General features: G+C 42.1%; 1 protein-coding gene across 1 annotated transcript in view; it reads left to right on the top strand.

Annotated features, from left to right (window-relative positions):
• SLC6A19 (solute carrier family 6 member 19) overlaps nt 1–24260 on the top strand; it is a 296856-nt gene that overhangs the window by 239172 nt on the left and 33424 nt on the right. Inside the window, exons 10-12 of the mRNA XM_073630654.1 lie at nt 1829–1985; nt 2866–3070; nt 5553–5712. Of these exons, the coding sequence (XP_073486755.1) occupies nt 1829–1985; nt 2866–3070; nt 5553–5712 (522 nt within the window). The remainder of the gene's footprint in view (nt 1–1828; nt 1986–2865; nt 3071–5552; nt 5713–24260) is intronic.

The following is a 24260-nucleotide window of genomic DNA, read 5'->3' as shown; positions in this document are numbered from 1 at the left end:
GATAATAGAGTAGTCAACACAAGCCGAGATCAGAACCAGGTTTAAAGCAGAGCAGACGAAGTCAGGTGGAAGCTCGGTCAAACACAAGAAGCAGGCAGAGGTTATCCGTGAGACGAGCCGGGGTCAGGAACTGGAGATAGGCAGACAGGTTGGGAACAAGCCTGGTCAGAAACTAGGGAACACAGGAGCCAGGAATCACAGGAACACAGGTAACAAGCTGAGATCAGTCAGCAACTTCAAACACTGATTCACTTCCTTATAAAGGCCCATGTGATGTGCTGCTGGGGACGCTGGGTCCTAGAGACCCTTCTCCTGTTGTTGGTGTCCTGACAGATGCTGGGTCCTAAAGACCTTCTCCTGCTGTCAGATAATGTATTTGGGTGGCAAAAATATGAATGCAATCTATACACTAGGGGGAGAACCTCTGGGGGAATCTAGGGGAATCTAGGATGGAAAAGGACCTGGGGGTCCTAGTAGATGATAGGCTCAGCAGTGTCATGCAATGCCAAGCTGCTGCTAACAAAACAAACAGAATATTGGCGTGCATTAAAAAGGGGATCTACTCCAGGGATAAAACGATAATTCTTCCACTCTATAAGACTCTGGTCCCGCAACACCCAGAGTATGCTGTCCAGTTCTGGGCACCAGTCCTCAGGAAGGATGTATTGGAAATGGAGCGAGTACAAAGAAGGGCAACTAAGCTAATAAAGGGTCTGGAGGATATTAGTTATGAGGAAAGGTTGCGAGCACTGAACTTGTTCTCTCTGAAGAAGAGACATTTGAGAGCGGATATGATTTCAATTTATAAATACCGTACTGGTGACCCCACAATAGGGATAAAACTTTTTCGCGGAAGGGAGTTTAACAAATAGAGGGTAAATCTTGACAGTCAAAACAGACAGCAGTAACAACCTGAGGAGGATTTCAACACTTTGTTTTGGCTTTTGAATATCATATATTTCCCAAACCTATGGGTTTGTGGTATCTTAAAATGGAGCAAATGGAAACTATCTGACTGACAGTTTAATGGTCACCTGCATATTTGGTTAGCAAGTATACAGTCTTCTTCTGTGTATGTTGTAAGATGCCTGGCTATAATGCTTATCAATTGTTTTATACATCGCTGGCTGGTGTGCCATGATTTCTAGCTGCCATATTGGGTAATGTGAGTAGTTACTGAACCTGATGTTGCTAAAATAACTTAAATCTCTCCTCAAAAGAGGCAATTAATGGGGGATATAATCACCATGTATAAATACATAAGTGGTCCATATAGTGAACTTGGTGAACCTGACTGTGTCTAAACATGCCTAAACATGTAAAAAATGTGGTTTTAGGTGTGTTTTTAACGCTGCTTTTCTCCTGCCAGGAGAAAGACATTTAGAAGAGCTGGGCAAACGTCCAGTGTGCATGAGGCCTAATAAGTAATAACACCAGAGATTGTTGATCCAGGGAAAATCAGATTGCCTCCTGTGAAGGGATTTTTTCCCCTGCGGGAGCAAATTGCACCATGCTTCATAGGAATATTTTCCTTCCTCTGAATCAACTGTGGGTGCAGAATTGTCTACATGGAGGTTTTCTTTTTATGTTTTTCTATTGGTTGAACTAGATGGACTTGGGTCTTTTTTAACCTGATTAACTATGTAACTTTGGGACATGACCAAGGTTTTTTTTTAAAACAAATTAGCCCAATTGTATGATTTATACTTGATGTATTTGTATTAGACAAATATAAAATGATGCATTTTGTTATCTATTTTAGCATCACACCAAAAATATAAGTGTATGACCTACTATATTTATAGGCAATATACATTTTCTGTTACAGCAACATCCTGCAACTATCAAATTCCTTTGATGCACCAGAAGGGGCTATAAGCATAGATAACTATAATGAAACACTCCACTATTACAATCAAACACACCCAGACGTGATTGCCTCTCTTAATCTTCCAACATGTGATTTAGACAGAATTTTGTCTGAGGTAAGTCTTCTTCTCATGCAAACTGATTAAATAAGCAACATATTCATAAATGGTGACTTTTGATTCTAATTTTTAACCACCTCAATATCATTGTATAAATATGGCCTCGTATTGAGGTAGTTATAACAGAATCATGGTTGAGGCAACAACCTCGATCTTGGTACCGTTTTTTCCACCTGACAATTCTCTTTCATGTAAAAAAGCCACTAGATCACTTTTACAGTCGGTGGAAGGGGGTGCCATTTACCAAGCTCTCCTGTTCCATCGGGGAGCCTGGTACTGATGTGACCGCCTGAGAAGAGGGGCAGGAATGAAAGCCCCTCTTCTGTGAGGTCAGAAACTGGAAACGATGAGGATTTTGTCACTTCTGGTTTCAGTTTGTTTGTTGAAAAGGCATTACCGGCTTGTACAGCATCTGTTATTTAAAAGCACAACTTTGGATTGCCAGTTGGGCTTTTGATTATTATTTTTTTCTTTCTAGGAGTAAATATATAAATAGTAAATATTGTTTGGACTTTTTACATGTTAATCTATCAGCAATTTCTATGTACTTCTTTTTTTAATTTAAATATTGCAAATATTTAAAAAAAAAAGTCAAAGTTTCTATTCTAATCTCTGCCCTTAATCCTAGCCCTAACACATAGCTTTACACCAATTTAGCTTAATCCCTAAATAACGCCTATTCTGTGGCATACCCACCTCATCTTGTGCTGATAGAAAGCAGTCCCTTGCCGTAATCATACGGCATCAAAATCTTGGCACCAGAAAAAGAAAATTGTTTTGGATACAAAGGTAATTGTGTTAGTTCTTTAATGTAGGTATTTCAATTGCTATAATAAACATCACTATAATCACTTTTTCTACATTTCCCCCTCCACAGGGTGTGGAAGGAACAGGACTGGCATTTATTGTGTTTACTGAAGCTATAACAAAGATGCCAGTGTCTCCTCTTTGGTCAGTACTGTTTTTCATCATGCTGTTTTGCTTAGGCCTGTCTTCAATGTTTGGAAATATGGAAGGAGTGTTGGTACCATTAATGGATCTTAAGATAGTACCAAAATCATGGCCAAAAGAAGCTGTGACAGGTAAGCCGAAATATTAGTAAGATGGAAATTATGTGATGTTGAAATACACACTGGTCCAAATAATAATAATAATGATAATACCATAGAAATAATGAATAGAAAAAGTGTAGAAAGGCAACTAAACTATCTATATATATAGAACAAACAAAGAGGTATTAAACCCAAAAGCAAACATTTATTATATTGCAGCTTACCAATCCTTAGATGTAGTGGCTGCATTAGTTTTCCCTTTTTAGGCTTTCTTTCCTTTTTTTTCATCTAGTGATCTGACCAGTAAGTCTGTTGTTTTTCAACAGAACAAGCTCTCCTGCAAATGTATCAAATTGCGTTGAAGAGTTTTGACACAAAACCTTCATCCCAAAAGGAAGAAAAATGCAGCTGTAACTGCTTAAAAAATGTGAGCTGGAGTTTGGCTTCAATGCTGTCCAAAGGTGTCTCTATTGCTTCTTCATCTAGAGCAGCCTTCCTCAACCTTTTCAACACAGGAATCCTTGAAACCCTTGAAATAACTTTCCAACTTTAAGTCAACCCCTTCTAAAAAAATTATTATATCTACAACTCATGATATATTAGTGTAAGGGTCAGTAGAAAGAATTATCCTTGTGAAGAATCCCCCGTTACAGATAGCTAAAAAGATCATTAGTGTCAGTGGGAACTTATCTGAGAGGCACTAATTGCTCATTGCTCAAGGAACCCCTAGCACCCTCTGAAGGAGGATAAATGTTGTTTTACTTTTTCTCGTATGTGTTTAGCACAGATTACCAGATTACCACTTTCACTAAACTGTGGGGCAAATTCCCTTGCATAGTGAACAACCTTCAAAAATAAAAAGAAAAACTGCGCTGCAGAGCAAAAAAGGTCAAAGATAAAAGCTGCACACAAAGTACACCAATATCTGTGTATACCATGGAAAATAAAAAATAAATAAATAAAGTGCGCTAATTATATGAAAATACACACATAGATGTGAATACATGTGGGTGGTAGTAAAAACCACAATCTACTGAGAGCAAGTAAATGACTCCATGAGTGGTAGAAATATATAAGTGCCAATCATAAAAACTCAAATAAAAAGAAGAAACAAAAAAATGTGTACATGTGAAGTACAATAATATTAATGGCGTGAAATTCTGAAAATCAAACAAACTCAGTCCATGAGTTCAAACATAAAAAGTTCATCAGTGAAAAAAAGGCTTCCATCCACTATACAGCTCAGCAGCAACCAATCCCCCTATGAGTGGATTGACAAAGGAGAGAGATGTGCAGGATGGTGCAAATCCACTGGCGGTGACTCCAATAAGTGAGAAAAGTGATAAAGGGTGGACTCTTACCCTCCGTGTGGGACCCCCTCCCTGGCAGGGTCTATCAGGCATGCAGATTTTTGCCCTCTGCAGGGACCGTGTGATGAGAAGATCTCCCCAGCAGCTGTCAGGAATGTTGTCTCCGATCCGGGCTGGTCCAAGTGAAACGCCTGGAGAGGGGGGAAGGAAAGCTCTCTTGCTTCCAGTGTGACAAAGGAAAAAGCAAAAGAGCAAAGCTCCAATAGTGGTGCGGTTTGTACTTTTATTCAATAAATTCCGAAACTTTTTACACTATTGGAGCTTTGCTCTTTTGCTTTTTCCTTTGTCACACTGGAAGCAAGAGAGCTTTCCTTCCCCCCTCTCCAGGCGTTTCACTTGGACCAGCCCGGATCGGAGACAACATTCCTGACAGCTGCTGGGGAGATCTTCTCATCACACGGTCCCTGCAGAGGGCAAAAATCTGCATGCCTGATAGACCCTGCCAGGGAGGGGGTCCAACACGGAGGGTAAGAGTCCACCTTTATCACTTTTCTCACTTATTGGAGTCACCGCCAGTGGATTTGCACCATCCTGCACATCTCTCTCCTTTGTCAATCCACTCATAGGGGGATTGGTTGCTGCTGAGCTGTATAGTGGATGGAAGCCTTTTTTTCACTGATGAACTTTTTATGTTTGAACTCATGGACTGAGTTTGTTTGATTTTCAGAATTTCACGCCATTAATATTATTGTACTTCACATGTACACATTTTTTTGTTTCTTCTTTTTATTTGAGTTTTTATGATTGGCACTTATATATTTCTACCACTCATGGAGTCATTTACTTGCTCTCAGTAGATTGTGGTTTTAACTACCACCCACATGTATTCACATCTATGTGTGTATTTTCATATAATTAGCGCACTTTATTTATTTATTTTTTATTTTCCATAGTGAACAACCTATTAGCCTTCAACCCCAATATTTCACTGTTGGTTTAAGCTTGTGTTATGTTTTATTTTAGCTATTAATTTAAAAAGTGTTGTTAAACCAAATATAAGGGTATCCATAGTTTTAGTTCCCTACTTCGTCTTGTTACAAGTTGTTTTACTTAAACTAAACTGCACACTGGCAAAAGGAAACAAAAATTGTTTCTTTCTCATGTCATTTTTATTATTTATGATTTATGTATTTGTTCTGCAGGTACAATATGTGCTGTCTCATTTTTGATTGCTCTCATATTTGTTCTGAATTCTGGAAATTATTGGCTGGCATTGTTTGATGGATATGCTGGATCAATTCCTTTGCTGATAATTGCATTTTGTGAAATGGTTGCTGTCGTTTACATATATGGAATAGACAGGTATGTTTATAATTGAATATAAACAGGTTTAGAATGTGTATGTATGCATATATATATCTTTTTAGAATAGAAATGTGATAAAGGTTGTTTTACTTTTATAAATAGACCTCCGTCTTTATAATTTATTTTTGTTTCAATTTCTCTGTCAGTATGGTTGAGAAATATAAATTGTAAATCAAAATAATAACATAATAAGTTCCCCAAGGGAGTGGACATTTGTTTTACTGTATACTTCTACTGGTAAAGTACTTTGGAGAGTCAAATGATCACAAAAAAGAACTCTGAATACCACATTTGTTCATGACAATCCTCATATTTCTAAGTAGGAATGGGTTTGGATATTCAGGGTAGAAGTCATCATCTCAAAAGTCAAGCTAATGCCTGCCATGTTTCTTGAGCTAGTGTGTTGTTAGGGTTGCAATATTGTTACACGTTCTATCTTGCTACAAAGGCAACGTGTGCTTGGCATCTGTGAGGAGGGCCGCCATCAGGGAGGGACAACCCACATACTTGTAGGGGGCCTGGGCTTCCTGAGGGGCCCAGCCACCCCGCTGGGATGGGAGAAGGCAGTGGTGGGTGCAGAGGCCCCGCGTGACTGTGCTGGCTTTCTTTATGCATATTCTACAGGAGTCGGCAGAAGCTGCTGCTCTGTGTCAATAAGCTCACATCGGGCTCTTTGTTGCCACCTCTGGCTATTTTCTGCATGTGCATTCCTAGTTTGTGTGCTGATTGTGCTGTATTCTAGACTGTGCTTGGCTGTGTCTCAGCGACTTTGTGTAAACAAAGCTGGGACTAGGAAGACCTCCTTTACAAGTAGGGGCTGTGTGTACAAGTGAAATGAGGGGGCTGTTTGGGCACAGGGAGGCCAGAGCTATGTGACATTGCTGGACTGGAATGTATCATTGCTTTATGGAGATGTCTTTTTGCTATATGGGGATGTCACGTTACTATATGGAGATGTCTCTTTGCTGGATTGGGCTGTCTCTTTGCTATATGGGGATGTCTCGTTGCTATATGAAGATGTCTCTTTGCTGGATTGGGATGTATCTTTGCTGGATTGGGCTGTCTCTTTGCTATATGGGGATGTCTCTTTGGTATATGAAGATGTCTCTTTGCTGAGTTGGGATGTATCTTTGCTGGATTGGGCTGTCTGTTTGCTATATGGTAATGTCTCTTTGCTATATGGAGATGTCTCTTTGCTGGACTGGGCTGTCTCTTTGCCATATGGGGCTGTCTTGTTGCTATTTGAAGCTGTCTCTTTGCTGGATTGTGCTGTCTCTTTGCTATATGGTAATGTCTCTTTGCTATATGGAGATTTATGGATTGGTCTGTCTCTTTTTTTTTTTTTTGAAAATTCTTTTTATTAAAGGTTTTTCACATAGAGAAAAAAGAATACAAACTTGGAACATAGTAAACATTCAGCACTACAATTTAACAGCACCAGTGTACAATCCAGCTCCCGGACCAAATAAAAGAAATTGTCAGAGATCCTTCCAGAGAAAAATCATAGCAAGGAAAGAAAGGGGTACACACTATACATATTCATTATATGCAGTACAATATCCCCCTCTGCTGTACTAGGAGAAATTATGGGTGCCCATCCAAGCTTACACAAGCCTTACTGCTCACCAAATATGACAACCATCAACCAGGAGGCAATTAATCTTATGCTGTTGAGCTGTTTTCTATCCAACCACCCCACATCTTTTTAAACTTATCAGGTACCCCTCTATTGAGATATGTGGCTTCATACAATGGTAGAGCCTTGTTAATCAATGCCTTCCAGGCCATAGTGGTAGGGGCCAACAGTTTCTTCCACGATAAGATAATCACTTTGTGAGCATAGTACAGGAGCAAGGTGAGCAAAGTACGGATCACATTTTTGGGTGCTAATGTGTCCACCAAGCTTCTATAGATGGTGCAATAACGATCGTAGTTTCCGACCCAACACAGTCCAGCACCCCCACCCAGAACTGCCAAATGTGCGGGCAAAGCCAGAAGATGTGCAAAAAATCTGCCTCAGGTGTATCACACCTCTAACAGATCAACGGGTGCGCAGAGAAAATCCTTGTTAATTTAGCAAGGGTGTAGTATATCCTATGAAGAAACTTGAACTGTATCAAGTGATCACGCGCCAACACCAGTCTGGCAAACGTGGTGTCCTATACATTATCGTCAAGCTGCGTGAAATCTGACATCCATGCAGCACAACAAGATGCTAGAACCTTTGTAGTATCTATGAATAATTTCTTGTAGATAGTAGACAAGGCTTTAGGTAGGTCTTTATTCCTAAGCAGTGATTCCAGGTCGCCAGCCCGCACGTCCAGAGTGGAGGACCCAAATTGGGTACAAAAAGCATGCCTGAATTGGAGAAAATGAAACCAGTGTGAGCTATGGAGCTGGTACTTACTTCTGAGCACATCAAATGTCAACAACACCCTATTTCCAACCACCGAACCTACTGTTTTTATCCCATATCTGGTCCAGATGATTGGCTCTAGATATGCAAAAAAGTGAGATAAGCTTGGATTATGCCACAGAGGAGTATAAGGTGACACCACTCCACCCTGAAGTTCAGCCCTTCTAGCCAAGTCCCACGCTCTTATGACTGAGCGCATGGACCCCATAATGGGATAAGGGGCCCCTCTCCCCCTGTATAACAGGCCAGACAGTGCCTCATACGAACTAACTACTGCAGCTTCTAAAGTTACCACAGCATCATCATCTGGCTTAGTCAGCCATCTATGTGCAAAAACCAACTGCCCCGCTAAGAAATATCTAGCAAAATTGGGTATCGCCATTCCCCCTTCTTTCCAGGGATGCTGCAACTTTTGCAAATTTAATACGTGGAGTCCGCCACCCCAGAGAAAGTTACTTTATCAATGGACTGTAAAATAGTCTGAGGTATCCAGACTGGGGAGTTCCTGAAGACATATAGGAATAGAGGGAGTAATTCAATTTTCAGCAGATTTATTTTCCCAATCAGGGATAGTGGTAGGTTACGCCAGGCCTGTGTGCGTTGCTTAAGTGTCTGCAGAATCGGAGCAACATTGAGAGGAATAAAGTCGGATACCAACTGGGAAATATTTAGTCCCAAATATTTCACCTTATCTACCCACTGAAAAGGGCAGCCTATCGGGGCCCTGAGGGTTGGGGATGGAAAATTTGTGAAAAAATTTGTGACTTACTCCAATTCACCTTAAGACCAGAAAACCGGGAGAAGGTGTCCAGGATGGACAGAGCTGAGGTCAACGACTGGTCATGATCCCCCAGGAAAAGCATCATATCATCAGCTTATAACGCCGTTTTTTCCTCTAATACACCCACCTGTATTCCCTTCACCCCAAAAGACACACGCAGGGCTGTAGCCAAGGGCTCTATAAGCAAAGCAAATAGGCCAGGAGATGGGCAGCCCTGGCATGTCCCCCCAGCTACCGGGAACAACTCTGATACCATCCCATTCGAGTCTGACTGCCGCAACTGGGGAGTGATAATCCATTTACAGAAAAAAGGGCCAAACTCGAACCGCCAAAATACTTCCTGCATGTAGCTCCAATCCACGGAATCAAAAGCCTTCTCTAAATCCAAAAACACTAATATCCCCCCTTTGGTAATCTCAGGGCTTAGCTGTAGATGAGTATAAACCCTTCTCAAGTTGATATCAGTGGCCTTGTCAGGCATGAACCTCTTCTAATCCTCAAACACTAAATGAGATATAACTGACATGAGTCTGTTGGCCAGCATTTTCGTAAGGATTTTAAAATCCATATTTAGTAGTGAGATTGGCTGATAAGAGGCGCAATGCAAGGGGTCCTTGTCTGGTTTGGCTATAAGCACAATATGTGCTTCATACAGTGAGGGAGGCAGCTGGCCTGTCAGGAATTGTCCCACCTGCTGGTAGAATTGTTATGCCCCGTACACACGGTCGGATTTTCCGATGGACATTGTCCGATTGGAGCGTGTTGTCGGAAATTCCGACCGTGTGTGGGCTCCATCGGACATTTTCCATCGGATTTTCCGACATACAAAGTTGGACAGCAGGAGATAAAATTTTCCGACAACAAAATCCGATCGCGTCAATTCCGACCGTGTGTGGCCTGTTCCGACGCACCAGTGCCACGCATGCTCAGAAGAAATTCCGACACGGGACAGCTCGTTCTGGTAAACTTACCGTTCGCAATGGATACAGCACTTGCGTCACGCTGCAATGTTCAAAATGGTTTAATACAGCGCACTCTCTTCTTCTTTATAATGTGACAAGAATTCAAATAAAAGTTTGTGAGAAGTGTGTGTGAAGTCGTTTTGATGCTCATATTCACACACACTTCTCACAAACTTTTATTTGTGTTTTTTTAGTGGGATTCCCTGAATATATTGTTATTAGTTGTCACATCTGATAGTTTTATATTTTTTAATTTTTTTTTATTTTGGATTTTAAGCCTTTTTTTTTCTTTAATGTTTGGATTTTTTCCAAGGCTGATCTTTGTTCAATATTATTTTTATTTTTACTCCAGAATATTTTTGGGTGTGTTTTGTGTGTCAAGTTACCCCAACACCATTGATATCTTTTATTATTTAATCTACAGGAGATTGTTTGGTGTTGGTGTCCCTTGTTCATTTCACATTGTATATTTGAAATGTACCTGAATCCTCACAAACCAACTGTCATTTTTGAAGTAAAACACATAGGAGAGTATAATTCAAAACAAAAATCCTTTATTAAGGGATCAGAACCAAACAAAGAGGAAGGCAACACTGGATCAACAAGAGAAATTAACGAAGCCTGGGACCCCCACGGCAGACATCAATTCTTCAACATCAAAATTGGTGGCCTGAGGAGTCCATATATAAGGGAGGGCAGTCTGGTCCGGGATTCGCAGAGATCCGGATAGCAGCAGATGACATCTGTGTCCCCAGGCTGTGGTACCACAAGAGGCTGCATCTTTTGGCCGACCAGACTGAACCCAGGGCAATCACTGTCTGGTCTTCCTTCCACGCTTCATTCCGGGCTGTGGCTGTGCTGTTGGAGATGTGGCAGGAGGAGGAGTAGGACCTGGAGGAGGAGGAGGACTGGAAGGACCTGGAGGAGGACTGGGGGGACCTGGAGGAGAGGGAGGAGGAGGAGGACCTGCAGGAAGAGGAGGAGGACCATCCCAAAGATGTGTGTGAGGTGTAATTTGGCCCCTCATACCTTTCTCCAGAGCCTCCGATATGAGGGCCTCACACAAGGCTTTTTGGCCCTCCTCCATCCTCTGCATTTTATAGGCTATGAAGGCAGCAATGTTCTCCTGCATGGTGTGTGGTGCTCCCAGGACCTCTGTAGCCCTCCAAAAGAATGCTATAGCAGCCTCCTCTAGGGTATTCCTCCTACTGCCACTTTCTCTTTTCAGGGGGGGTGGAGGGACCTTGATATCAGCCAGCCGGCTCGGCCCGGCCACCTCCTGGCTGAGACTTCCCTGTGTATGAAAAACGGACATAGTTTTAGTTTTTGCATCATCAATCACAATCCTAAATTAGTACTCCCAACTAACATCTAGTTAACATCATTGATTGGACAAGCAGAAATATTTAGAGGAATGCTATACCTGGCTCAATCTGGGCTCCTCCACATGTGGCCTGGAAGGCCCAGGTTGGGCGTCAGAAGCCTCAGCCGGGGGGGAAGGAAGCGTGGAAGGAAGATTGGAGAGGGATGACCTGGGTTCACTCTGGCCTGCCAGAAAGTGCAGCCTGTCGTAGTACAACATCCTGGGGACATAGATGTCATCTGCTGCTCCAGATGTCTGTGAATCCAGGACTTTCTTGCGCTCCCTCAGATATGTACTCCTCAGGCCACCAATTAATATCTTTAAATAGGTGATGTCTGCCGTGGGGGTCACCTGCTTCACAATTTCACACAATTGCTCCAGTGCTGCCTTCCTCTTTGCTTGGTTCTTGAAATGGGGGTGGGTAATCTCCCACAGACAGGGCAGCTCACTTAGCATATCTATGAATACTGACATGAAGTCATTGTCTTTCATTAAGATATCCATGTTCACTGCAAGACACAACACAAGACAAAGCCTAATGTCAGACAAAACTCTCCTAATCTTGTTACAATATAGGCCTCAATCTAGAAGCAGTATAGGCACAAGTTTGTCTCTTACCTTCGTTCTTACGATCGGCGTGTCCATTGCTCCTTCCTCCGCTCACAGATCGTACGTAATACGCACGCGTGTTACGCTTTATACACACTGCGCATGCGTGTAACTCCGCCCGCCCCTGACGTTCTTTCTAGTGTATTCCCCGCCCCTTTTCGTTCGGCGCAGTGGGTGAAGAGCACATGGCGGAGTTACAGCAGGTGCGTGCTAATTCTAGCAACAAGGAGGAGGAGGAGGAAAGGTCGGATCCAGGCACGTCCCGATCCAGAAGGAGACGTTTTAAGGCCACAAATATGTCGTTTGGGGAGATGTTGGAGATGGTCGACATCATGAGGAAGTCCGACTATGACGGAAAATATGAGCCTTACCCCAACCCCAACTTTAGAAAGGCCAAGATCATGGCGAAAGTGGTCAGGAGTCTTGAGAGGAATTTCGGGGTACGAAGATCAAAAGATCAGCTCAGGAAGCGGTGGTCAGACCTGAAGTTGAGAGAGCCAGAGCAGTACCGAAAGATCCGGAGAGTGCTGCAAAAAAGTAAGTAGTTGTGCTGTGTTCCTATTCTTTCTGTCTTTATTACGTTCGTTCTGCTCCATATGCTTTTATTAATTGTAACGTTTAAAAAGGTCAACTTTAATGTTCATGGGCCCATTATTCGTTCGTATCAAACATTTTTCTTTCGGCCTCTAGAACACCATTGTTTAGGCCATATGCATTTTCACACATTTTTAGGGGCCTACTTGGATGCCAAATATTTGTTTGTGTAGATGGGTTTGTTACTAGAATAAAATGCAAACTAGATTGTGTGTAAAGAGAGGACACTGAGCAGCTGTTTTCACATCTGGACACTGGAGCACTAGTGTGGGACCCCAGAACACCATTTTTATTAGGGGGGCCACACAGGTGCTCCAGTGTATACTATAGGGGGGGCTACATCTGTGAAGCTTGTACTAAACAGGTAAAGTATTGCAGCTTGACAAAGGACACTAAAAAATATACATCTTGGAACTCGGCTAAAATAGACAATTGTACCCCACTTCCAAGCAATGTTTCCTATTTCTAGTTCTGCCTTCAAATATCTGTGTGCTAAGTATACCATTTTTGTTTTACATAGGGGATAAAAGACTCGGACACCCCTCATCCCAGGAGACCAGAGACCCCCCCCTCTGGAAGAAGGGGAAATACCAACCCAAGAAGCTGAGCAGGAGGAAGAAGAAGACGTGGTGGAGATTGGCACCACAACAGGTGAGTGTCTGCGTCCACAGGCTCAGGTAAAAGAGATGGATGGTGGCAGATTTTTGAGACCTTTTTTTTTGTTCTTTATCTCTTTTTAGGTGATCGTGATCCAGAACGCTTTACATCTGAAAGTGCCCAGATACTCATCGGGGAGATCATGGGGTGTAATCTCCAATTGCAAAACATCCAGCAACAAATCAGTGATGTTATTAAAAAAAATAATAACATCATTGATGTTTTGGGGCAAATTTAAACCCCACAAAATCACCTGTTTTATCGTACGAAAATTTTTTCTATGTTTAGAAAAGCCAAATTTGGAGGATGCACACAGTGTGCCAACATGTGCTATCTGCCATCATGGGAGATCAATGGACGCGTTTTGGGGGTGCAACCCCTTCCTCAATTATAAAGTCGCATTGAGGAAGGGCTTGCTCCCCCAAAACACGTCCCTTGATCCCCCCTGATGGCAGATAGCACATGTTGACATTCGTAAATTGGTGTGCATCTTCCAAATTTGGCTTTTCCAGGGGTGATTTCCCCCCATCTGAACGCTATATCAAACACAGTTCCTAAATACTCATGTCTGATATAGCCTTCAGGTTTTACCATATGTGAACTTTGTAAGTTCAAGTTTTTTGGCTTTCTTGTTGGTTTTACACAGGCCTGTTTTATCTGAAATGGATATTTCGATTTTTGATAATGCTACTGCAAACATTGTTATACAACAAACATGTTGGTTTGTTTTAAAAACCTTTGGGAAATGCACATGTGATTGTGCAGGTATAAAAAAGTGCCTTACTCAAGAATTTGTGGATTATTGTCAAAACACTACAACACTTTTGGGGTGATGTAATTGCTGTTTTATGCAAAAATGGGGGTTATTTCCTAAGGGCAAATCCACTTTGCACTACAAGTGCAGGTTCAGTGCAGTTGCAAGTGCACTTGTAGTGAAATGTGTTTTTGCATTTAGGAAGTACCAGCCAACACTGTTTTTTATAAGGTTACCCAATCACGACATTTTCTGCACTCAACACATTTCTGTCAGGGTCAGCTAAAACAAACACAAGCAGTAAATGTCCACAAAGAATTTCTTTTGGTTGTTTATTTGAAAAAGGTGTCACAGATTGTCTGGCATATTGATAGCCCCCCTACCCGCAAAGAACTCCAGGTAGCGTAACCGGACATCACGGGCATTCAGGGAGGGCAAGCCAGGACGGCCACTTTCAAGCGCCGTCAGTGTTGATGGATTAGGGATTCCGGCCTCAGGCCCAACTGAGCCAGCATAGTTGGCTGAATGTTTTCTTAAAAAATTATGGAGAACACAGCAGGCAAGTATTATATGGTTCAGTTTATACTCCGCCATATGGATGGGTGTCAGAAATAATCGGAACCGGCTGGCCAGGATTCCAAATGTGTTCTCCACCACTCTTCGGGCTCTGGCCAGCCGGTAATTAAAAACCCTCTGTTCCGGGGTGAGGGTCCTCATCGGGAATGGCCGCATCAGGTGGTCCCCCAGCGCAAATGCTTCATCAGCAACGAACACAAATGGGAGACCTTCAACATTGTCCTCTGGAGGTGGCAAGTCCAAGCTGCCATTCTGGAGACACCTGTAGAACTCCGTCTGGGCGATCACTCCACCATCGGACATCCGGCCATTCTTCCCTACGTCCACATACAAGAACTCGTAATTAGCCGACACCACCGCCAACATCACTATACTATTAAACCCTTTGTAATTATAATAGTACGACCCCGAGTTGGGTGGTGGGACGATGTGGACGTGCTTCCCATCAATTGCCCCTCCGCAGTTAGGAAAGTCCCACCGCTGGGCAAAGTGGGAGGCCACAGTCTGCCATTCCTGTGGCGTTGAAGGAAACTGTTGAGGAAAAAACAATAAAAATTACTATTTTTTCAAAGATACATGGCAAGCAGATTATACACAAACATTATGGGGCAACCTCCAGATAGCATTTACTAAGGGGAATTTAACAAGGCCAAAGTATAAGGTACACCTATCATATTCCCCCTCCCCCCCTCTCATGGGCCATTTCTAACATTATAGGGGGGGGGGGGGACTCTTGGACAGGTAACCCTCTTCACTTCATTGAGAGATGAATGCCTAAATAATGGGTATTACTTGGAACAGCCCCTCCTTAGTTACACTATTGGCAGACCACTGGACAGGTAAGAAGTGTCATAATACAAAGATATAAATACACACTGTACACATTTGAGGACATTTGAACATTCTGCTATTACCTATCAAGATAATAATAGGATACCAAAACTTTAAACAGTACCATTGGAAAGTATACAGGCAGGCCCTTGCACTACATGCTTTGGGGAATTCATCCATACATCTGACCAGTAAAGAGGTGGGTATAGTGTGTATGGGTTTAGCAAAGTCAGCAGATAGATGATTGAGGATAGAGAATTGGGATCAGCTGACTTAGCAGTTGGGGGGAGGGAGGGTTAAAAAAAATTTGGGGACACCACAAAAAAAACCCTCTGGCACTCTGCCTGAATTCAAATCAAAAATAACATTTCCAAACATTTTAGGGGGTGTTTGGGGTAAAGCACTACTATGGAGCTGATAAAATACATTGTTAAGTGACTACATGAGGTGAATATAGGCCAGGAAAGACCATGCTGGGGAGGTTATTGAAGGGCAAATATGTATGAAGGACATAAAATAATAATTACCTAAAAATCCAGCATGCATGAGAACAAAGGGGACATTCACAGCATATTACAATCATGGTAATTAGGGAATGAGGGAAGAAATACAATATATTATCAAACATTCAATACAATAAAATGTGATATAAAAGGATAAAAATCTTACCTTCATATACTCCTTCTGCAGGACCTGGATGATGGCAGAACAGGTCTCTGGGATAATGATCCCCAGAGCCTGGGGGGAGATGCCTGTCGAGAACTTGAGGTCCTGCAGGCTTCTCCCTGTCGCCAAATACCGCAGGGTAGTGACCAACCTCTGCTCCGGAGTGATGGCTTGCCTCATGCAGGTATCCTGCCTGCAGATATAGGGGGTCAGCGAAGCCAACAGACGGTGAAATACGGGGTCCGTCATCCTGAGAAAGTTCCTGAAATCATCAGGATTATTCTCACGGTCTCACGGAGCAAAGGCATATGAGAGAACTGGTCACGCTGAAGCAACCAATTCTTGGTCCATGAACTCCTCCCCACCCTATTCATGGACTGGACTTGTGTCAAGGTCAGGACCCCAACACCAAGCCCCCGCACAGCGCGAACTGTACGAGGAGTACGTATACGAAACATGGCTAGAAAATGGTCGGCTGCTCAGAACGAAGTAACAGAACGCACTGAAGAACAGCAAGGCCTGTGAAGAGCGACCTGAAAAACAGCAACGAGCAGGCAAGATCACACAGAAAACTCTGATACGAACTGACTGCACGCACTGAAGAGCAGATACAAACCCACAAGCACAAACTGAACGGCAGAAAACGATCTGAAAGCCACGAGTCTGAAAAAGCGCGAATCGTCTCTCACCAAACTTTTACTAACACGAGATTAGCAAAAGGAGCCCAAAGGGTGCCGCGCTTGGTTCTGAACCGGCCTTTTCTAGTCTCATCGTACGTGGTGTACGTGACCGCGTGGTTGTCGATCGGAAATTCCGACAACTTTGTGCGACCGTGTGTAGGCAAAACAAGTTTGAACCAACATCCGTCGGAAAAAATCCTAGGATTTTGTTGTCGGAATGTCCGAACAAAGTCCGACCGTGTGTACGGGGCATTAGACATCTGGCGTGCAGTACTTATGTCCACCAGCGGGTGTCCAGACTGTCAGGAGAGCTCTCTCCTGGTGGTGGTATTATTTGATCTTTTGGCTGCAGTACTGGAGCCCACCAGCGCATGGTTACTGGCAGTGTGGAGCCGACATCTCCTGCGATCAAGCGTCACCTGAGCCCGATTGCAGGAGATAGATATAAATACCCGGCAAGTATACACACACACTTGCCTTGGTATCTTCCTTGTGCCCTGACCTGATTCTGTGAGCTCTGAAACCTGATTCTGATCCCGTCTCTGAACCTGTTCCCTGTACCTGAACCCTGTGCCTTGTACCTGTACCCGTCCCTCCTGTGATCCTGTTACCCTTACCTTACAGCCTGATCCATCCATCCTCTCCTTGTCCTGTTTGTTCTCTATCCCCAGCTGCTGACCTCCCATTGACGACCCTGGCCTGGCTCTGTTTATGATTCCGGTATCCTCCATTAAATGTATATATCTGTCTATTATTATTGTTTGTGGGTTTCTGTTTGTGGTTGGTTGGTTGCACATTGTATTATATTGTAGGTGGTTGTGTTTATTAACTTATCTTAATAAATCACTATATTTCACTTATATACGTTTGGGTTTCCTCTGTTGCAGTCCACACAGTTCTGGTCTTACCTGATACGTGACATGGCCCACCTGTAAACATTCCCCATAAACAGATCAACAGGTCAACAGACGCAGTGAGATAATATCCATATGTTGCCTTTACCACTCAGCTGGCAGCCCATCTGGGCCCGGTGCCTTACAGTTTGAAAAGGATCCTACCACTGAAGCAAGTTCCTCCCACCCAAAAGGGGCATTAAGGATAGATGCTTAGATACTTCTGAAGGCAAAGTGGGAAGGTGGAGTGGTTCCAAGAGTGCAACCAAGTCCCCGTTTAAGTAGGATGGAATAGGAGAATATAGTGCTGCGTAAAAAGAGAGGAAAGCATCAAGGATTTCCTCACTAGAATACACCAGTGATCCAGAGGGTGAATATACACAAGGGGACAACAGTGGAGGCATAACTATCAGCTACAAGCATGACCAGCAAGCATCCATTCTTATCCCCCTGTTCAAATACTCGCTTCATCATACGTGTTCTAGCTTTTTTGTCATGTCTTTATAGTGTAAATGAAGCTCCCTTCTGGCTTGACACAGGTCTGCCAGTGGGGCAGATGAGGGAGTATTAGCATATACCTGGGCATATGTCTGTTCCTTCTCCTGTAATACCTCAGTGTCGTGGCTATATTGGGTTCTAGCAGCCTTAATGGCCTAAATGTGCCCCCCTCTAATAGTCGCTTTAAAAGCATCCCAGGTTAATTTGTGCGGTGGAGGAACCCTCATTAATTTGCCAATAAGACTGTAATGATGGTTGGATGGCTCCATCCACAAATGGATCACATACCCACTCAGGAGCACGTGAGGCCTGAGATTGGACTCTCTCTTTGCCATATTGGGATGTCTTGTTGCTATATGAAGATGTCTCTTTGCTGGATTAGGATGTCTCTTTGCTGGATTGGGCTGTCTCTTTGCTATATGGAGATGTGTCTTTGCTATAGGGAGATATCTCTTTGTTGGATTAGGCTGTCTCTTTGCCATATGGGGATGTCTTGTTGCTGTATGGAGATGTCTCTTTGCTGGATTTGACTGTCTCTTTACCATATTGAGATGTCTCATTGTTATATGAAGATGTATCTTTGCTGGATTGGGCTGTCTCTTTCCCATATTGGGATGTCACATTGCTATATGGAGATCTCTCTTTGCTGGATTGGGATTTCTCATTGCTATATGGAGATGTTTCTTTGCTGGGTTGGGCTGTCTCTTTGCTATATGGGGATGTCTTGTTGCTATATGAAGATGTCTCTTTGCTGGATTAGGATGTCTCTTTGCTGGATTGGGCTGTCTCTTTGCCATATGAGGATGTCTCGTTGCTTTTTGAAGATGTTGCTGTGCTGGACTGGGATGTCTCTTTGCTGGATTGGGCTGTCTCTTTGCTATATGGAGATGTCTCTTTGCTGCATTGGGCTGTCTCTTTGCAATATTGGGATGTCACATTGCTATATGGAGATGTCTCTTTGCTGGATTGGGATTTCTCATTGCTATATGGAGATGTCTCTTTGCTGGATTGGGCTGTGTCTTTGCTATATGGGGATGTCTCTTTGCTATAGGGAGATGTCTCTTTGTTGGATTAGGCTGTCTCTTTGCCATATTGGGATGTCTTGTTGCTATATGAAGATGTCTCTTTGCTGGATTAGGATGTCTCTTTGCTGGATTGGGCTGTCTCTTTGCTATATGGAGATATCTCTTTGCTGGATTGCGCTGTCTCTTTGCCATATGAGAATGTCTCGTTGCTTTTTGAAGATGTTGCTGTGCTGGATGGGGATGTCTCTTTGCTGGATTGGGCTGTCTCTTTGCTATATGGGGATGTCTCTTTGCTATGGGGAGATGTCTCTTTGTTGGATTAGGCTGTCTCTTTGCCATATTGGGATGTCTTGTTGCTATATGAAGATGTCTCTTTGCTGGATTAGGATGTCTCTTTGCTGGATTGGGCTGTCTCTTTGCTATATGGAGATGTCTCTTTGCTGGATTGGGCTGTCTTTTTGCCATATGAGGATGTCTCGTTGCTTTTTGAAGATGTTGCTGTGCTGGATTGGGATGTCTCTTTGCTGGATTGGGCTGTCTCTTTGCTATATGGAGATGTCTCTTTGCTGCATTGGGCTGTCTCTTTGCAATATTGGGATGTCACATTGCTATATGGAGATGTCTCTTTGCTGGATTGGGATTTCTCGTTGCTATATGGAGATGTCTCTTTGCTGGATTGGGCTGTCTCTTTGCTATATGGGGATGTCTCTTTGCTATAGGGAGATGTCTCTTTGTTTAATTAGCCTGTCTCTTTGCCATATTGGGATGTCTTGTTGCTATATGAAGATGTATCTTTGCTGGATTAGGATGTCTCTTTGCTGGATTGGGCTGTCTCTTTGCTATATGGAGATATCTCTTTGCTGGATTGCGCTGTCTCTTTGCCATATGAGAATGTCTCATTGCTTTTTGAAGATGTTGCTGTGCTGGATGGGGATGTCTCTTTGCTGGATTGGGCTGTCTCTTTGCTATATGGGGATGTCTCTTTGCTATAGGGAGATGTCTCTTTGTTGGATTAGGCTGTCTCTTTGCTATATTGGGATGTCTTGTTGCTATATGAAGATGTCTCTTTGCTGGATTAGGATGTCTCTTTGCTGGATTGGGCTGTCTCTTTGCTATATGGGGATGTCTCTTTGCTATAGGGAGATGTCTCTTTGTTGGATTAGGCTGTCTCTTTGCTATATTGGGATGTCTTGTTGCTATATGAAGATGTCGCTTTGCTGGATTAAGATGTCTCTTTGCTGGATTGGGCTGTCTCTTTGCTATATGGAGATGTCTCCTTGCTGGATTGGGCTGTCTTTTTGCCATATGAGGATGTCTCGTTGCTTTTTGAAGATGTTGCTGTGCTGGTTTGGGATGTCTTTTTGCTGGATTGGGCTGTCTCTTTGCAATATTGGGATGTCACATTGCTATATGGAGATGTCTCTTTACTGGATTGGGATTTCTTGTTGCTATATGAAGATGTCTCTTTGCTGGATCGGGCTGTCTCTTTGCTATATGGGGATGTCTCTTTGTTGGATTAGGCTGTCTCTTTGCCATATTGCGATGTCTTGTTGCTATATGAAGATGTCTCTTTGCTGGATTAGGATGTCTGTTTGCTGGATTGGGCTGTCTCTTTGCTATATGGAGATGTCTCTTTGCTGGATTGGGCTGTCTTTTTGCCATATGAGGATGTCTCGTTGCTTTTTGAAGATGTTGCTGTGCTGGATTGGGATGTCTCTTTGCTGGATTGGGCTGTCTCTTTGCTATATGGGGATGTCTGTTTGCTAAAGGGAGATGTCTCTTTGCTGGATTAAGCTGTCTCTTTGCCATATGGGGATGTCTTGTTGCTATATGGAGAAGTCTCTTTGCTGGATTGGGCTGTCTCTTTGCCATATTGGGATGTCACATTGCTATATGGAGATGTCTCTTTGCTGGATTGAACTGGCTCCTTACCATATTGGGATGTCTCATTACTATATGGAAATGTCTCTTTGCTGGATTGGGCTTCTCTTTCCCATATTGTGATGTCACATTGCTATATGGAGATGTAAAAAGGAATCCGCGCAGTGGGTATAAGTACAGATAGAATATAGAACTGCTGCCTCTACAAGTACAATTCCACCTGAGTAGAGTGTGCTAGAATGAATATAAAAACAAATGTAGGTATGGCACTGTTCTAGTGAAGTGAGTATTTAATAATAGAACCTTGTGTGTATACACATTTAGCAGGGTGTGGTGCTATAAACTAATGGTGTCCATTAGTGGTTAAAACTAATTCAAAATGAGAAATGTGTAAATGGATAAAGGAAAAAAGAAAAAAAAGGGAAAAATGTGTGTTACACCCTCTGGCAACTAGTTAACGGTGGATCTTAAAAGAGTATCTGGGTTGTGTTACAACCTCTGCCGGCTGCTTAGCAGTGTAATTTCAGTGCCAGAAGGGGTGCTCCAGCGTATAAATAATATAGCTGATTACAAGATTGTGTCCCATATGTGTATTGCACCCTGTGGATATAAACCAGAAGAATAAATATATGCTATCCCCCAATTTTGTGACTGGGTTATAGTAGAAAAATATAACCAATTTAATATCACATACTATAAAATGAATATAAATTAATAAACCTTAATAAAGTGCATGTGAAAAAAAGTGCTTTGTGTTCAGGATATATGTGCTAGTTAGCAACAAAAAGAGCTAATTGACAAAGTGACTTGTGCTCAAAAGAAAAAAACAGTGCTTGCTGAAAAAACAATATTGTTTTTAAAAGTCTTTTTATTTGACAAATTGACTTGTGCTCAGAAAGAACCAGTCCTTATTGAAAGACAATATTGTTTAAAAGGTCTTCTTATTCAAGTGCTGGCTTGGTGATAGTGCTTTTTAATCGTGCTCCTAATGTGCATACACTCAGCGAATAGCCTCACCCCTGCAGGGGTATTGCGCGGTCACAGTATCTGCCACTGTGTAGCAACCCTTGGCAGCACTGGTCTGTGCTTTTAATGTTGTCTATCGACTTTTAATATGTTCAACATGTGAAAGAGAAGGGATGCCCATAGTGTAAAACCGTTTTTAAAAATTTTATTGTGTAAGTAAGCAAAGATGGTACTCACATTTTAAAAGATTTGTATAAGCATGAAAAGATCAATGAGTAAATGCCGTCAAAATAACCTGTGTTCGTCTAACCGGAGGTGATGCAAGAAGTTCGTAAACCCCGCCCTACGCATTTCATCATCGGACGTCAACAGGAGCGTCCATCTTGCTACACCTCCCGCTCTTAAATAGCATGTCGTGTCCTCAATGTGGTTGTACACTTTTGTTTAGTGGCGGCCATTTTGGCGAAGATACTGCAGACCGAAGCCTGTGCCGCTCGGATAATGGGAATGACTCCCAGATACGACCCACCAGTCCACCCCACCACAACGAAGTTAAGACCGAGATCCGGGTCGGTGACACAACAGACATGTCACTGTCAGCATCCAAAAGTTTTTTGGGGATTGTTTGTGCATATCCAATGATGGTTTGCTTGTGGTTAGTCAGAGGACAAGAAAACATAATATTAAAATGAGAATAAAGATAAATCACCACATGCTGACATTCAGGGTGCGTTATTCTGACGGTATATGTATAAAAAGAGAGTGCGGCGCAATTTAAAAGTCCATATAACATATATCATAAATTCCCAGTGGGTGCTGGTGTAGATGAAACAATTGCAGTGCAGGTGACATAAAAGTAGGTAAAGAAATAAGCGATCTAATGCTCTGTTTTTCAACATTTATTGAAGTATAGAAGTAAAATATTGCACTTACGTCAAGGAGCACTCTAAGCCGAGTGCCGGCATACACACATGCGAAGTGTCGAACGAGATGGTCGCGGGTGACGTCATGCAAGCACCTGACCCCTATATGCGTTATGTCCAAGGCGGGACTTCATCGGCTATAATACATCTGACCTTTATATTTAACACTTAATAAAAGTTTCTGGTTACTTATAACATAGAAACAGTCTTCACTAGTACATCATATTTGATCCTAAAAATAGGTTCCATTAAAAGTTTTGATTACGTATACCCCTCATAGCCGACAGAGGCTAGGATGTAGTATTATCATAATGTCAACGTCCTTTAGATGATCTATTATCTGGTCTGCTTTCTGCATGGCCTTTTTTCATGTAGTTTTACAAGCTTGCTCCTCATGTGGTTCTTCCATATAGTTTAATAATATAGAAGGGGTTTTATTTAGCTTCAGAGTATACCCCACATTACGTCTTTTAGAATACATTATATTCGACCTTCATACTCAATATTATAAACTGTGTTTACAACATTAGAACATTTTTCCGGAATCCAATATATTGGACCCGCACAATTTAAATCCCCTTTTTCAGCTTCTATTGCATTATTTACTATGAATCAGTATTTCTTTTTTATCTAAACAACTCATGATTTTATTTATCATATTTGTATACTAAGACATCTTACATATATACACATATATTTTTTTAGTTATTATTCTCCTTTGCCACATCAATTATTAGTTTATTGGTTTAGATATTATCACTATGGATTGCACATTGCGGGGTAAATGAATTAATCCAATTATTACATAAACCAATATTGAATTATATATTTTTTTCACTTATTTTATATTTCATTTTCATGATATTTTATATTTCATGTCATACTTTTTTATTTTATGTTTTTCTCCATTCTTTAGTAATATATTTTTCTATCCTTATTGGAATTTAAATGTTTTTATTATCAACCCACATCCTCTTCCATAACTCAAGAGTAAATAGTAGGGATGAGCCGAACACCCCCCTGTTTGGTTCGCACCAGAACATGCGAACAGGAAAAAAATTTGTTTGAACACGCGAACACCGCTAAAGTCTATGGGACACGAACATGAATAATCAAAAGTGCTAATTTTAAAGGCTTATATGCAAGTTATTGTCAAAAAAAGTGTTTGGGGACCTGGGTCCTGCTCGAGGGGACATGGATCAATGCAAAAAAAAGTTTTAAAAGCGGCCGTTTTTTCAGGAGCAGTGATTTTAATAATGCTTAAAGTGAAACAATAAAAGTGTAATATTCCTTTAAATTTCGTAGCTGGGGGGTGTCTATATTATGCCTGTAAAGGGGCGCATGTTTCCCGTGTTTAGAACAGTCTGACAGCAAAATGACATTTCAAAGGAAAAAAAAGTCATTTAAAACTACTCGCGGCTATTAATGCATTGCCGGTCCGACAATACACATAGAAGTTCATTGATAAAA

This window comes from Aquarana catesbeiana, linkage group LG05 (genome assembly GCF_042186555.1).
Source record: "Aquarana catesbeiana isolate 2022-GZ linkage group LG05, ASM4218655v1, whole genome shotgun sequence".
Lineage (NCBI taxonomy): Eukaryota > Metazoa > Chordata > Amphibia > Anura > Ranidae > Aquarana > Aquarana catesbeiana.
The sequence above is the reverse complement of the archived record's forward strand: the minus strand, read 5'-3'. Positions and strand labels throughout refer to the sequence as shown.